Below are 11,169 nucleotides of genomic sequence, written 5' to 3' on the forward strand. Positions count from 1 at the left end.
GAGCCCCCTGCCCACTCCCCTGACACCTCAGAGCCCCCTGCCCACTCCCCTGACACCTCAGAGCCCCCTTGCCTCTCCCCTGTGGACTCTTGGGCAGTGGCCCACGGGAACCCGCAGGCCCCGAGCTGGAAGCATCAGGTGGAGTCACAGCAAATTGAAAGGCTGCTCAGTTCTCCATCTGTAAAATGGGACTATCTCTCATCTCCACCATCAATAACTCTGTCTTATCGGATTCACCCTTGGTACCAACAGTCAGTTAGGAGATGAACCGCACTGGGAAAGGCTGCAGTCAGGGACTTCTCTAAATTGCTGGGGAGCAATGATGTCAGTTTGAAGACTAAGGTGCACCTGTTTCAGGCCAAGGTCTTTTCAGTCACCTGGTATGCACTTGAGAGCTGGACAATGAATAAGGATGATAGAAAAATTTAAGTTTTTGAGCTGTGGTGTTGGAGAAGAGTGCTGCATATCCCATGGACGGTCAGAAGAACAAACAGGTATGTGTTGGGCAAAGTGCAGCCAGAGTGCTCCTTGGAGGCAAAGATGACAAAGCTTCATCTCACATGCCTTGGAGAATTTGCTAGTAGAGGCTGTTCCTTGGAGAGGGACATCATGCTTGGAAAGGCGGAGGGTCAGTGAGAGAGAGGAAGACCCTTAGCCAGGTGGACTGACACAGTGACCACAGCAATGGGCTCAGGTAGGTCAGAGATGATGAAGATGGCTCGGACAGGATGGGTCAGATCTCTTGTTCACGGGGTCACTGTGAGTTGTTCTCGGCTCAGCAGCCCCCAAAACTACCACACAGCTCATGCCCACACCCGGTGAGCATTCCAGGGGTGATGCAGCAGGTCCGGCTGCTCACCGAGAGGTGAGTGGTTCGGACCCACCAGCTGCTCCTCTGGAGAGGGTCAGGCAATCTGCTCCTGCTCGAGTTTACAGCCCCAGGGACCCAGGGGAGGGTCACCCTGAGGGCGAACCCACTGGCCAGCACTAGGCTGGATTTTGGGGTGCACTGGTGAATGTTTGCAGTAGTTGTGCCAGCCCCAGCCTGCTAACCTGACCCACTGCTGTGCTGTCAATTCAGACTCACACCGATCTCATGGACTACAGGATAAGCCTGCTGCCCGGGGCCCCTGGCTGTCGTCTTTCGTGAAGCAGGTTGCCAGACCTTTCTTTCTCAGCACACCGGGTAGCTCTGCGCCGCCAGCCTTGTGTTGGTTACCAAGGGCAGACCGACCCCCAGGGACCTTCTAACAAGTCGAGTGCCCGTGTTCACGCTCCACGGCGGGACCTTTCAGTGACGGTGGGCGCTGCCCTGGTGGGTTGCGGTGCCATAAGTGGCCAAGACCGTGTGAGGTCCCCGGGACACGGGACCTCTTCCGTTGGCTTTGCCCTGAGGCCCGTTTCTGGTTTGCTCCCCGTTCCTGGAGGTTCCCTCTGGTTGGAGTTTCGGGGGGGTCTCAGCACCGCTGTTAGCTGATAGTTCTTTCCCCTTGTGTGGTCTTGGGACCTCTGTGGGAGTCACTCGACCTTAGACACGTTGGTGTCCTTGTTTATGGTTGTTGTTGTTGTGTGCCATCAAGTCAGAACCAACCCATAGCTGACCCTCCAGTGGGTTTTCAGAGGCTGTACATTGTATGGGAGGAGATTGCCTGTCCCTCTTCCATGAAGCAGCTGGTGGATTCGAACTGCATGCCTTTGGGACTGCAGTACAGGTTCTCACCACTACGCTACATCTTCAGTGAGTCTATACATCCAAGGTGCCTGACCCAAGGCACGGCATTGCCAGTTGCTTCCTATGTGGTGAAGGTTGGACCGTGAACAGAGATAACTGCAGAAGAATCGATGCCTTTGCCTTGTGATGCTGGTGAAGAAGGTCCCATCAAATCGTGCACAGCCAGACGAACAAGCCAGTCTGTGCTGGACGAAGCGGTCAGTGTGCACCGTATAGGCAGGGCAGGTGAGGCTTCACCTGAAGTACCTGGGGCCTGTTGTCAGGAGGGGTCAGGGCCTGGAGAAGGACATCGTGATTGGGAAGGTGGAGGGTCAGCGCAGGAGAGGCAGACGCTGCACGAAACGGGTTGACCCAGCAGCAGTGGACGTGAGCACACCCTCACTGTCCCTCCACCCCTCCCAGCATGGTGTCCCTCTCCAAGGAAAAGCTCCTCCTGACAGCAGGCCCAAGGATGGGAGGCGGGGCCTCGTCGTCTGCCTGCACAGAGCACTCCAGCTGCACCCCGTCCCAGGCCCCTATCTGTCCTTGGCTGCAGCGGTGGGCTTGAAGCCGGAAGAACTTGGGAAGCGGGTGTACGACCAGGCCCTTTCATTTCGTCATCCGCGGGGTTGCTGTGATTGGAAACAAGTCCAGTGGCACCTAACAGCATCAGTGGATCAGCATTGTACTGCTTTAACGACTGCAGCTTTTTACCAAGTTTTGAAGTCCGGCTGTGTAAGTCCCTTGAAGCAGGCTGGATGGGGTGCCCTCCGAGCTGCCCCACACCCCTTGAATGCTGCAGGCGCTGAGCTGGGGTGTGACAGGTGCTGTCCTGCTCCTGGACGCCCCACAGTGCACACAGGGCTCGGTGGGGCTCTCTCCTCACAGTGAGGGCTGGAGTCACTCCCTGTCCCGGCACCCAGCATACACAGACCACCCCCATTGGCTCTAGTGTTTGGATTTTGTTGAGAGATGAATCATGAGGGGAACCCACTCCACCCCCAGGATGTGCTTACCCCTATTTTTACTGTGAAAGGTCGTGGAGAATTAGGGGGCGTGTGATGGGCACGGTCCTGGCCTGCAGGTCTATGGTTCAGAGCTGCCCAATGGAGCCACGGAAGAAAGGCCTGATGATCTGCTCCCATGAAGACTTTTTGGTGAGCTGTGGAGTTGCTTCTGACTCATGTCAGTTTGAAGACTAAGGTGTGCCTGATTCAGGCTGTGGTCTTTCAGTAACTTGCTGTGCATCTGAGACCTGGACAATGAATAAGGATGACAGAAGAAGAAATAATGCCTTGGGTTGTGGCGTTGGAGAAGAGCATTGAGTACCCCATGGACTGCCAAAAGAACAAATACATTTTGGAGAAGCAGCAGCCAAATACTTCTTGGAGGGAAGGAGGATGAAGCTTTGTCCTGCAAACTTTGGGCATGTGGCTGCGAGAGGCTGTTCCTTGGAAAGGAGACAGAATGCTTGGAAATGTGGAAAATCAGTGAAAGAGGAAGACCCTCAACCAGCTAGAGTGACACAGTGACTGCAGCACTGCGCTCCAGTGTGTCAGAGATGGTGAGGACGGCACAGGAGACTGTGGGACTGGCCAGGCTCGGACAGGCTGGAGGAGAGAGGGCCAGGTAGCAGACAGCCTGGGCAGGACCAGGGACAGTGGCAGGAGAGAGAGATGGGAGGAGAGAAAGAGAGAGAAGGGAATGAGGGAGGGAGAGAGACATAGAGGGAGAGAGAGGGAGGGAGAAAGAGGGAGGGAGAAAGAGGGAGGGTGAGAGAAAGGAGAGAGACAGAGGGAGCCAAAAGAAAATGGAGGAAAGGAGGGGGAGAGGAGAAGAGAAAGGGAGAAGGAGGGAGGGGGAGAAGCAGAGTGGGGGAGAGAGGGAGAAGATGGGGGGGTTGGAGAGGGGGAGAAGACAAGAGAAAGGAGGAGGGAGGGAGGGGGGAGAGAGAAGGAGAATGATCTTCAGGGAGGGGCCAGCCCTGCCCCACCCCACCCCACTCGAGGAGCCTTGTTGGCACAGACAGCCTGTGACAGCTGCTTCCCTAAGATGCCTGAGCGTGTTGGGGAACGTGCCAAGGGCCCGAGAAGTGCCAAGAGAACAGGGATCATCCTGGAGGCGTCGCCAAAGTGCCCCAAGGCCGCAGGGATGGGACACTCACGCACTCTGGGTGTGTTGTCAGGAGCGGCTGGTCCTCGATGAGAGAGAAATCATTCTCTAAAAGGTGGAGGGTCCTTGAAAGAGTCCGACATGAGGAGATGGACTGTCCCGAGGAGATGGACTGTCCCGGTGGCTGCAGCGCTGGCGGCGAGCGTGTGGAGATGTGAATGGCTCCGGACAGAGTGAGGTTCCTCCCCCTTGGCTGTGGGTCCAGTCTGTGGGTCGTGGTCCTGAGGGCCAGGTCTTAGGCCCCACCCAGGTGGCCTCTCCAGCCTTGCTCAGTGCTGGGGGCTGTTAGTAACAGGCAGAAGCAGACGGGCGCCAAGGTCCACGCTTCTGTGTCATTGAGAGACTAGCCGCCATGTCCGCCTCTGGGACCTGAGCTCACATCACGGCTCAGTCCGCTCCCTGCCCGGGACTGTCCCTCAGCTTGTAACAGCTGTCCCTCTACCCAGGAGCCCTGGTGGTACGACCTCTAAGCACTCAGCTGTCCACAGAAAGGTCAGCGGTTCAAAGCAGCTCCCCAGGAGGAAGGCCTGTTCTGGGCTGCTCTCGGGAGGCACACACTCTCTTCTTACTGGGCTGGTGGAGATTGCTGGAAGGAACCCCAGAGCCGTGGCCTCTGTTCACCCCTCAAATCGGGATCTACACCCACCTCCGACTTCCCGGGAAGCACCACCTTCCCACTGCTGTGTCACTGACTCTGACTCCTGGGTCAGGTTTGAGTCTGGAGTCTGTCTAGTGAGAGACTGCCCGTCATTCTCCTTTGGAGCAGCTGGGGGATCTGAACCAATGACCTTCTGGTTAGCATCCTGACATGCTATGTACTATGCCACCAGGGTTCTTAGCCAAACAGCATCGATGTGGTGTATTCTCAAGTCAGAATGGACCCACAGCTGACCCTCTGGTGGGTTTTCATAGGCTGTAAACCACACGCCACGACATTGCCCATCTCTCTTGCGGAGCAGCTGAGGGATTCAAACCACATGCCTCTGGGTTGGCAGCGCAACTCCTTACCCACTAGGCCACCAAGCTCACGGCCAAACAATACACAGACCTAGAAGGTGATCAATAGGCAGAGTTGTAAGTCGATCAATACCTGCAGGGAGGAAGAAGAACCAAGTCTGAGATCAGAAGGGCAGCAGTGGCCAGGGGCAAAGCTCAGCGGGCAGGAAGGGCGAGGACAGGGTGAGTGGAGAAAGGAAACACCGGGAGGGAAAGGGAGAAGTGCTGTTGTGTCATGGAAATGGACATCCAAGAACTGCTGAGGGAGCTCTGGTGGCCTAGTGGCAAGAAGCTGTGCTGCAGTCCCGAAGGCACACGGTTCAAATCCACCAGCTGCACCATGGGAACAGTGTTCTCCCCTACAGTTAACTGCCTCTGAAAACCTGCAGGAGGGTCAGCTGTGGGTGGGTTTCGACTCCCCTGTGCAAACAGCCATAAACAGGAAGTGCTTGGGTGGAAAACCAATCTGTACACTTCCATTCAAATCACAATAAAAGCTGAAATGAAAAAAAGGCAGCCCAGTTACTGAAGAAGGGGCATCCCGTGTGGCCAGTGGGATGGGCTGACCCGGCAGCCACCGTGGTGGACCTGGATCCCACGGAGGGTGGACGGGAGTTCTGTGTGTATGTAGGAGGTTTGTGTCGGGGCAACAGACAATGACATGAAAGCTTGCAGGGTCTGGACGGAGGTGGCCTGTGGGTCTTGTCTATGGAGAGGCCGTGGGAGCTGCGCCCGGGCACGGCAGGCAGGGAGCTGGGTCCCCACAGTGTCTTCACCGAGGGCTGCGTTCATGGAGGGCTGCATGGAGGAGGCTGCCTGTTTCTCGAGCCCAGTGCTGTCCCTGCCACCTGAGGGTCAGCAGACCTATGTGACTTGCCCGGAGCTGTGGGCAGTGGGCACAGCCGGGGCTGCCGGCCATTACCTGGAGCACCACCCCTGACGCCAGCCTGCCTGTGGGGGCCGCTCCCTCAGCGGCTTCTCTCCTGCACACCTGACCCTCCAGTCCTCAGGCCCCGGGGACTGTGACCTCTGCCCCTCTCCCCTGGGCTCTGGGCCCCTGCAGAATGTGGACAGGGTAGTGGTTACATGCTCAGCTGCTGAGGAAGGCCTCAAGAGGGGAGGGTTCTGACCCTTGGACGGGAGGCTGGAGGCCAGGATTTGGAGATGAGGCCACTTGGGGGTGGGGGGTGGTCTTGTCTGCCCCGGGCTTTGGTCTGTGCCCAGATAAGGGTCTTTGGACTGGTCTTGCCCCTCCCTGCCCGCTGACACTCCCCCTGCCCGCTGATACTCCCCCTGCCCGCTGTCGCCCCTCCCTGCCCGCTGACGCCCCTCCCTGCCCGCTGACGCTCCCCCTGCCCGCTGACGCCCCTCCCTGCCCGCTGATGCCTCTCCCTGCCCGCTGACGCTCCCCCTGCCCGCTGACGCCTCTCCCTGCCCGCTGACGCCCCGCCCTGCCCGCTGACACCCCTCTGCCCGCAGGTCTCGGTGCTGGTCCTCTTCGCGCTGGCCTTCCTCACCTGTGTCGTCTTCCTGGTGGTCTACAAGGTCTACAAGTACGACCGCGCCTGCCCCGACGGCTTCGTCCTCAAGGTACTGCCTCCCCGAGCCTCACTGTCCCACTGCCATGGGATCAGCGGGGCAGAGGGCCCCTGGGGAGGCTGCTGGGGTCAGGACAGGTCAGCAGGGTTCACTGTCTGGGGGAAACCCCTGGGGGCAGGGCCTTGCTGGGGGAGGGCCAGCAGCTCTGTCAGGGATGGGGGTGGGGACGGGGGACACTGGGCTTATGGCTGCGGGAGGGGATGGGGCGAACAGAGGCCTGACCAGGATGTGCGTCCAGGTCTGCTGGTCAGGAGTCCTGATGTCCGCCAGCAAACGTGGTTGTGCCCAGAACTCCTCATCCCCATAAGCCCACAGGTGCTTGTCCTGGGTGACAGACACCCAGGACAATGGGATTACACAGGACGTGGGGACAGGGGAGCACCGAGGAGGAAGGACAGGTGGACTGAGGGGCAGTCCCTTCCACCCAGAGCTGGCTTCCAGTCTGAACTAGAATGAGGTGTGGTTCGGAACCTTCTAGAATCTCAAAAAGGTCAAACTTGGTGGCTGGAACGGAAAAGGACAGCCGTCACTGGCTGAGGGGGTGGCAGGTGTGGATGCTGGCCGCGTGAGGGCAGAAGGTGCCCACAGCAGAGGAGCCACGGCTACAGTCCACATGCCCGGCCCTGCCTCTGCCCCTTCTAGGCCTGCTGGGCGGGGTCCTGGGGCCCTCCGCCTGCCAAGTCTTGCCGTGGCCCCGCTGTCCCCTTCGATGCTCACAGGGACCCTGGAGGACACGGTGGGGCTGCCCCGTGGGGTTTACAAGGTGGCACATCCTTCTGGAAGGACCAGGCCTCCTCTTACAGGGCGGGTCCAGACACCAGCCTCCCGTCGGCAGCTGAATGCTGTCGCCACACTGCCACCACATCTCCTCACTGATATATCAGGGGATCATTGAAAAAGGGGAGTGCCCTCAATGAGGGGGCTGCAGCAGTGGGCCCCAGCAGAGACCGTGAGGATGGCACCAGACCGGGCAGGGCCTCACTCTGTGGGGTCACTCTGAGGTGAGACCGACTCAAGGACACCTTCCACCCTCCCCCACGGCCAGCGCTGTTGCTCCAGGGGCCGGGGAGGCCCAGGGCCACGCGGGGGAAGACCCCACACACGTCCCCATGACACAGACCGTGTGCTGGACCACAGACTGAGAGCTGCCCTGTGGTCCTGCGGCTGCATCACGGGAGGACGGGAAGGTGTGGTGTCTGCACCTCAGGTGACAGCTGGGGAGATGCCGTGGGGCATTCTGCTCCGACGTGAGGGGCTCACCGGAGTCCGAGCCACGGGGTGACAGTGTGGCAGATGTCACCCTCTTACCGGTGAGCTGTGGTGCCAGAGAAGAGCCCTGAATCCCCACGGACGGCCAAGAGGACAGGCAGACCCTGGAGAAAGTGCAGCCAGAGTGCTTTAGGGGCAAAGATGGTGTCGTCTCACATCCTTTGGGCACGTGGCTAGTAGAGGCTGTTCCTTGGAGAGGGACATCGTGCTTGGACAGGTGGAGGGGCAGTGAAGGAGAGGAAGGTGACTGCAGCGATGGGCTCTGCTGTGTCCGAGATGGGGAGGAGGGCTCAGGACAGGATGGGGTTTAGATCTGTTGTTCACAGGGTCGTTGTGAGTCGTACTGGACTTGACAGCACCTAACAACAACACAGCACTGTCAGTGGAGGGGACGGGCTGACACAGTGACCACCCCACGGGCACATGGAGTGAGGGAGTTGACCGGGCAGGGTCTCATTCTGCTGTCCAGGGGTCACGCTGAGTTGGCGCTGACAGCACCTGACAAGTGCAGCCCGTGCTGTGGGCTTAGGTGTCGGTGACCTTGACTTGGGCCCCCAGGTGACGGCACTTTACTGCCCCACAGAGTTCTCTGAGAATGATCCGGAAGCTGTTTGCCAGGCCTTTCTTCTCAGGCATCTCTGGGTGGGTTTGAATCACTGACCTCTCAGAGGTAGTGGCATGCTGGAGTGCTGTGTGCCCAGCACTTTAAAAAAAATAAATTCCATTTTATCTGATTTACTTACAAAGTTTTGAATACATTGTTTTTCACAAAAGATCCTTCCCATTTCCTTGACCTCACCCACCCGTCAATTGTGCAGCCCACCAAGGAAAGAAGACCAAATGGGCTGCAGGAGGATATCAATGATCTCGTCCATGAAGAATGCAAAAGATCATTGCAAAGACAGAAAGGAAGAAAAGACCAAGATAGATGTCGGCTGAGACTCTGAATATTGCATTAGAGCGCCAAGAAGCCAAAGCTAAAGGAAGAAATCACGAAATTAAAGAGCTGAACAGAAAATGTCAAAGGGCAGCTCAGGATAACAAAGCAAGATAGTATAATGAAATGTGCAGAGAGCTGGAGTCAGAAAATCAAAAGGGCCGAACTCGCTCAGTATTTCTTAAATTGAAGGAACTGAAAAACAAATTCAAGCCACGAGTGGCAATATTTAAGGATGCTTTGGGCAGAATGTTAAATGATCCAAGAAACATTAAAAGAAGATGGAAGGAGTACACAGAGTCGCTGTACCAGAATGAATTGGCTGACACAGAAGAATTTCATGAAAGAGCGTATGAGCAAGAGCCTGTGGTGATGAAGGAGGAAGTTCAAGCTACTCTGAAGGAATTGGCAAAAAACAAGGCTCCAGGAGTTGACAGCATACCAATTGATTTATTTCAACAAAAAGACGGTGCCCTGGATGTGCTTAGTTGTGCCAAGAAATCTGGAGGACAGCCAGCTGGCCAACTGACTGGGAGAGATCGATATTTGTTCCCATTCCAAAGAAAGGTGACCCAACAGAGTGTGGAAATTATTGAACAACATCATTGATAACACATGCAAGGAAGATTCTGCTGAAAATTATCCCAAAACGACTGGAGCAACACATCAACAGAGAACTGCCAGATGTGCAGGCTGGGCTTAGAATGGGTCGTGGTACTAGGGATATTGTAGCTAATGTTAGATGGATCTTGGCTGAAAGCAGAGAATGCCACAAGAATGTCTGTCTGTGCTTCATTGACTATGCAAAGCCTTTTGACTGTGTGGATCCCACCAAACTAGTTGACTCTGAGGGAAATGGGAATCCAGAACATTTGATTGTGCTTATGCAAAACATACTTGAGTCAAGAGGCAGTTGTCAGAACAGATCAAGGAGACACTGGATGGTTTAAAATCAGGAAGAGTGTCCACCAGGGATGTATTCTGTCTCCATACTTTTTGAGTCTGTACACAGAACAGATCATCCGGGACGCTGGGCTGAACGAGGGGGAATGTGGCATTAGGATTGGAGGAAGATTCATCAACAACTTTTGTTATGTAGATGACAGAACCCTGCTTGTTGAAACTGAGGAGGACCTGAAGCGCTTGCTGCAGAAGATCAAGAACTGCAGCCTTCTATATGGATTGAAACTCAACATCAAGAAAACAAAGATTCTCACCACTGGGCCAATTGGCAGCATCAGTATGGATGGTGAAGAGGTTTAAGATAGTTAACAGTTTTAGTTTAATTGGCTCCACAGTCAACACTTGATAACAGCAGTGAGGAAATTAAGAGATTAATTGCATTGGGAAAGTCAGCTCTGAGGGACCTCTCAAGAGTACTGAAGAGCAAAGTCAGGCTGGAGACTAAGGTGCACCTGATCTGGGCCATAGTCTTCACAATTGCATGTTATGCGTTAGATAGCTGGACAGTGACGAGGGATGATAGAAAGGGAGTTGATGCCTTTGAGCTGTGGTGCTGGAGAAGAGTGTTGAATATACCATGGACTGCTAGGAGAACAAACAGGTTTTTCCTGGAGAAGGTGAGACCAGGCTGTTCCTTGGAGGCAAGGATTCTGAAGCTCTGTCTGACATACTTTGGGCATGTTGAAAGGAGGGACTGGTCCTTGGAGAGGGATGTCATGTTTGGCAGAGTGGAGGGACAGTGCAGGAGAGAAAGACCCTCAATGAGATGGACTGATCAGTGACTGGAGTAACGGGAGTAGGTGTGTTTGAGACAATGAGATTGACATAGGATAGAGCAGGGTTTAGGGCTCTTATACATAGATAGGGTCACTATGAGTTGCAAGTGACTTGATGGTGCATAACAACAACATGATTAACACCCTACCCCCCATCCACACCCCTCTATTTTCATCCTTCCCCCCCCCCAGCATCCCCATACTCATTCTACAGTAATGGTTTTATACAGTATTTGTCCTTATGGGACTGAGTTAGTTCACTCAGCATAATGCTCTCTGGTTCCTCCCAAGTTAGGTAGTAATTTAGAAAATCATTGCTCCTGCATCAGCACTACTTTGTATTATGTCAACAGACTGGCAGCTCTAGGAGGGACACTGAGGAGGTGGGGTCAGGTGGTCCGGAGCTGGGGACTGGAGTCGCCTAGGAGGCGTGGCCTTGTGGGCACAGAGTTTCCGGGGAAAGTGACCCTGAGTCCACCAGGCCCTGCTCCGGCTTCAGGGTCCATCAGGATGACAGCCCGGGACATAGTGACGGGGCAGCCTCCCTGTGAGGTGAAAGGGCTCAGGAGCATCCACCCGCCAACCAGCGCAGGCCTATAGCGGGGCTGGGGGTGGAGGGCGGCCCTGCTCTGGGGAAGGGGCTGGTGTCCCAGCATGCGCCCACCCCGCGGCCTCCCCTTCATGGCGTGTCCACCCCGCGGCCTCGCTGACCCCCCCACATGCCCATCCCGCGGCCTCCCCCTCAT

General features: G+C 56.0%; 1 protein-coding gene across 2 annotated transcripts in view; it reads left to right on the top strand.

The window, feature by feature from the left end:
- The window catches only part of LOC102874073 (neuron-specific protein family member 1-like), a 29,597-nt gene that overhangs the window by 17,660 nt on the left and 768 nt on the right, over window positions 1-11,169 (top strand). For both annotated transcript variants that reach the window (XM_006893578.1, XM_006893579.1), the window contains one exon: window positions 6,359-6,469. In XM_006893578.1, the coding sequence (XP_006893640.1) occupies window positions 6,359-6,469 (111 nt within the window). The remainder of the gene's footprint in view (window positions 1-6,358; window positions 6,470-11,169) is intronic.

The sequence above is a fragment of the Elephantulus edwardii genome, unplaced genomic scaffold (genome assembly GCF_000299155.1).
Source record: "Elephantulus edwardii isolate Elephantulus edwardi_28Jun2011 unplaced genomic scaffold, EleEdw1.0 scaffold00129, whole genome shotgun sequence".
Classification (NCBI taxonomy): domain Eukaryota; kingdom Metazoa; phylum Chordata; class Mammalia; order Macroscelidea; family Macroscelididae; genus Elephantulus; species Elephantulus edwardii.